We start from the raw sequence: 5,094 nt of genomic DNA, 5'->3' as shown, positions 1-5,094 counted from the left end.
TAGAGCAAGATAGACCAATTCCTTCACAAAATCACATCACGGGAGGTCGAGAAGGCTTACCTCGAACTCGGATCGAGTTCGGAAAGGCTAGAAAAGCCTGGCCGGTGTTCGGCCGGACCGAGGGATATGGGAGGCTCGACTCATGTATTTCAGGTAAGATCGATGCAAAGAAGATATGCGAACATGATTAGTAAGGTTCCAGAACAAAACGCACAAAATAATTTCAAGGATCGTGCTCGAAACCGTGTGATGCCATTGATGCACAGTGATGAGAGAGGAAGTTCGACTCACCCGATTTGGACGATTCAAGCGGGCTGAGCTGGTGCGATCAACTCGCCTGAGCTTGGAGGGAGTTCCGGTGATGATCCGCCGCGCCGATTTGGCCTGGATTCGCCGGGCTGAAGTCGTGCGATTCCGAGTTGAACTCCGGCGAAGACGTCGCCCGAGAGCGTCTCTCTCTAACTCTCTCGCTTTCTCTCTCTATTCGGTTCTTGGACGAGCACCAATGAGCCTCCTCTTTCTAGAATCCTCTCTTGGCTATTTATACTCGGATTTTGAATTGGGCGCGCGCGGGTGAAGCTTGGCCGAGGCTCTCACGTGCCATTCACACGCGTTTTTTGGTCACCGGAGGTTGAACGGCGACGGGCATGAAGACACGTTCCGTTTGGTTCTCCGTTAGTCACGAATTAAGCTTGAATTTGTGCGTTTTTGCGAAATGTTGACTTTTGTATGCGCTGAACCTTTGACTCGATCGCTGGAGCATCTCCGGTGACGATTGGTCCCGGCGTCGGTGGCAATCGACTCCTCTTGAGTTGAACCACAAAAGCCCTACAAGAATTGCATCAATTAGGATAGAATTCCCCTTCAATTTGGTCGTCAAAATCCAATGTTGAATTCTGCAAATCGGCTTGTGCTTCTGAAGAAGACGACACTGTTTGGACCGGTTCGACCGGTCCGACCGGCGATCAGACCGGTCCGAACCGGTTCGAGCAGTGTTCTTTGCGAAATTCTCAAAATTAGTTGAAATTGAGTGGGGATTTTTGCAATTAAACTTCAAAATTGCACTTAGGGGACTGAATTCTATATAAAAATGTGTTTTTGCCCAAAATTTCTCATCAATTTCTATGAAAACCCCAAATTTTTCAATTTGCCCAAATTGGGGAAATGTTCAATTGAGTGTCAATTTGACCAAATTGGATCCTGAAACCCATTCCAATCGATTTAGAATGCATGAAAACATAGGGTGACAGTCCGATTTTGCAATGATAGTCCCTCAATTAAAAGTAATTTCAAAAATTGACCGATTGAGGGACTAAATTGAAAATATTTTGGGGATTTTGCCTAATTCGTGCAATTCGTGCAATTGAGGGTGGAATTGATCAAATTAAAGTTCAAAGGGACTGCAATTGAATGTCTAGACAACAAATGTGCAAAAATTGCAAATAAAGAGACTCAATTGGTATTTTTTGTGCAAATTCAACCTTAGGCGTTGTGAAGAAACACCTAAGATTAAACTCAATTTTTGATTTTTATTGAGGTCAATATTAAAAGGGAATTAAAAGAAAAAATATTGAACATTTTTATGTATTTTTGCGACCTCGAAAAGTATTTTTTTATGAATTTTTTCAAGTATTTTCCTATTTTCGAAAATATTAAAAAAAATGCGAGAAATATGAAAAATTATTTTTTGTTCCAAATTGGTTCCTTAAGCTTGGCCAAGGCTTCCAATGTTGATTTTTTAATTTTTTGATTTTTTGTGAATTTTTAATGAATTTTGGAAAATAAAACTAAAGGAAAACCGACTAAAAATTCGGGTGTCAACAATCAACACCGAGTTCAACCACCGACGGCTCGCCAGAGCCCGAGGCCACGAGTTCGTGAGCGGAACGCCGAGTGACTTCCAGTTCCTATCGATCCCCGATGGCCTTCCTCCTTCGGACGCGGACGCAGTGCAGGACATCCCAACGCTCTGCGACTTGGTGAGGAACCGTATGGTCGGCCCCTTCAGCGATCTCATATCGAGCCTGGGCTCGAATCCGAGAGTCCCCCCGGTGACTTGCATAGTCTCGGACGGTTTCATGACGTTTACCACGAGTCCCGTGGCTTCAGAATTCGGGATTCCACTCATACACTTGTTCACTATACCCGGTTGTGCCCTCATGGCGATGAAACATTTGCGAGCCCTCGGAGAAAACGGTCTTGCACTACTCACAGGTAAGGCTCCTTCCTCCACCTTCGCCCAAGGCCCAAGTTCTTCCACCATATTTTCCATTCTTTTAAGGCCATCCGTAGAAACGCGTACGCGTGTCTCCGGTAATCAACGTTTTGTGTGTGGGACGGGAGAACTGCCACAGTCGAATGATGTTCAATGGACACCTCGACTCCTATTCTAATGGGGGATACTTAGCTCGTGCGCCTTCTTTGCTACTTTTCCTATGAAAAATTATCCAAAAAATCTTTAATTTATTGCACTTTTACCAATTCAGTGCTAAATCTTTACATATTTTGCTAATTAAGTCAATCTAATCAATTTTAACTAAAAATTGCTAACGTGGATGTTGATCATCCAACGTGACTAGTTGACGCTGGTGTGCATATTTTTTAATAAACTTTTATTAATTTTTTCTCCTTTTTATGTTCCCATTTTTTTTTTTTTCTCTTTTTCCCCTCTACCGGCCATCGCCGGGCCTCGTCGATGGCCAGCGGAGGTCACCAACCTCAGGCGAGGGATGCCCTTGTCGGCCCCTAGCCAAGGCAGCCCTCGCCCTTGACTGGCCATCAATAGGCCCAACGACGGCGAGTAGGACAATTGGCGTCCACATCGGGGATTTTAGGTCAAAATTGGGAGATGGGCTCAATTGGCAAAATGTGAAAATCTTTAAGGCCGAATTGACAAAGTGCAATAGGTTTAGGATTTATTGGATAACTTTTTCCTTTTTCTAAGCTCGCATAAAACAATATATACTTCCATAAAAAAGTCAATCATAGTTGTATCGTTATTGGTATTGCATTTTCCGACCAGGAATTACACATTACTCCATTCTCCTGGAAATTAATTTTTCAGTCGGATCATCTGCCATTTTGTTGATGAGTTTGATCACACATGAAGAGCGCAAATCTATGGACTAAATCTCCAAAGACCTGGATTGTATGTGATTTATGATGGGAAAATTATCAAAAAAGTCTCAAATTCATTACAATTGTGTCAATTCAATCCTAAATTTTTTCTTTTGCCAATGCAGTCCTAAATTTTTTGTAATTGTATCAATTCAAACCATTTAGTAAATTTTGGCTGAACGGCACTGATGTGGATGCCGGTAGACCGGCGAACCAATATTTTAATATTTTTGTTATTATTTTCTTTTTTATTTTTACTTTTTTCCCCTTCCCTCTTTTTCCTCCGGCCGGGCATTGGACCTCACTAGCCGGAGGAAGAAGAGGGAATGAGAAGAAAAAATAAAAAAAATTCAAAAAAATCAAAATATTATGTCATCGGTTGGTCGGCATCTACATCGGTGCCGGCGGACCAAAATTTGTTGGATAGATTGAAATGGTACAATTGCAAAAGGTTTATGATTGAATCAGTAAAAAAAAAAAAAGAACTCAATTAGCACAATTGCAATAAGTTTATGACTTTTTAAGTAATTTTCCTGATTTGTGAAATAGAATGCATTCAAAAACGAGGGAAAGTTGCCGTAATTAAATTGTTTACCGCTTGATGATCTTGCATGCATGCAGATGAATCCCAGTTGATGAACGGGTATGGGAACACCCCTATCGACTGGATCCCCGGAATGAAAAATATGAGGTTGCGCGATATGCCCAACTTCCTCCGAATCATTGGCTCTGAAGACACCTTGTTCAACTTCACCGCCGACACCACTAACAGGACCAGTGACGCCATGGCGACCATCGTCCACACCTTTGAGGCGCTCGAGCCAGACGTGCTACACGCCCTCTCCTCAATGATCCCTAGGGTTTGTGCGGTCGGACCGCTCCACCTAATGGTCGATCGAATCGCTCGAGAGAAATCGTTTGCCTTGAAGCACATTGAGTGCAACCTCTTGGAAGAGCATGACAAATGCCTCCAGTGGTTGGACTCGAAGGAGCCCGAGTCCGTGATCTATGTGAACTTTGGGAGTATAGCATTCCTGACACACCAACAGTTGGTTGAATTTGCGATGGGACTGGCTAATAGCGACCAGCATTTCTTGTGGGTCTTGAGGCCAGACGCAGTGGATGGAGACACAGCGATTCTCCCTGAAGAGTTCATGGAGGAAACACAAGAGAGGGGCTTTTTATCTGGGTGGTGCCCGCAAGAGAGAGTGCTGTACCACCCTTCCATTGGAGGGTTCTTGACGCACTGCGGCTGGAACTCGACCATCGAGAGCTTATCGGCCGGAGTTCCGATGCTGTGTTGGCCATGCTTCGGAGACCAACAGACGAATGGCAAGTTTATCTGTGATGATTGGGGGGTCGGGTTGGAGATGGATGGTGATGTAAAGAGAGATGAAGTGGAGAGGCTGGTGAGGGAGTTGATGGAAGGAGATGTGGGGAAGAAAATGAGAAGCAAGGCCATGGAGTGGAAGAAGTTGGCGGAAGAAGCAGCTGGTGAAGAAGGGTCGTCTTCCATGAATTTGGACAAGTTGCTGGACGAGGTTTTGTCCAAATGATGTAATTTGTTTTCTTTCTTTCTTTATGCGCTATGTTTCCTCCATTTCTGGTTGGAGGAGAAGACTTTCTTCAATAAATTCCTCTAATAAATTGAGTTGTAAGCATGGATATCACTCACTCAAAAGTAAATGAAAGAGTGTGTTTTCTGTCCCGATTGATGAAAATAGCTCTGCATTTTTTGGGGGGTTTTGGAAAAGGGATTTAAGAAGCTGACAATATAACGGTGTAATTTCAACCATGAGTGTTGTGAATGACAAAAAAATATTTAGCAATCATGGCGAGATCTATCTCTGATCTTATGGCTAGCATTTCACCATCATACTATACATTATCATACTAGCAGGAAAGGCGCATTTTTCGTTTTAATGGCATAATACTACGAATTTTAGGGTCTCGAAATTTTTAAAAATTTGACTTGGA

The 5,094-nt window shown here is 43.1% G+C and overlaps 1 protein-coding gene across 1 annotated transcript; it reads left to right on the top strand.

The window, feature by feature from the left end:
• Positions 1-1,823: 1,823 nt before the first annotated feature.
• Positions 1,824-4,778, top strand: LOC115739370 (7-deoxyloganetin glucosyltransferase-like; the record flags this gene model as incomplete). The annotated part of the gene is made up of 2 exons (XM_048273533.1): positions 1,824-2,214; positions 3,739-4,778. Coding segments are annotated over 2 exons (1,326 nt in total), but the record flags the coding sequence as incomplete, so codon positions are not given.
• Positions 4,779-5,094: the final 316 nt, after the last annotated feature.

The sequence above is a fragment of the Rhodamnia argentea genome, chromosome 2 (assembly GCF_020921035.1).
Source record: "Rhodamnia argentea isolate NSW1041297 chromosome 2, ASM2092103v1, whole genome shotgun sequence".
In the NCBI taxonomy this organism is placed as follows: Eukaryota; Viridiplantae; Streptophyta; class Magnoliopsida; order Myrtales; family Myrtaceae; genus Rhodamnia; species Rhodamnia argentea.
This window is presented reverse-complemented; position numbering and strand designations above follow the sequence as displayed.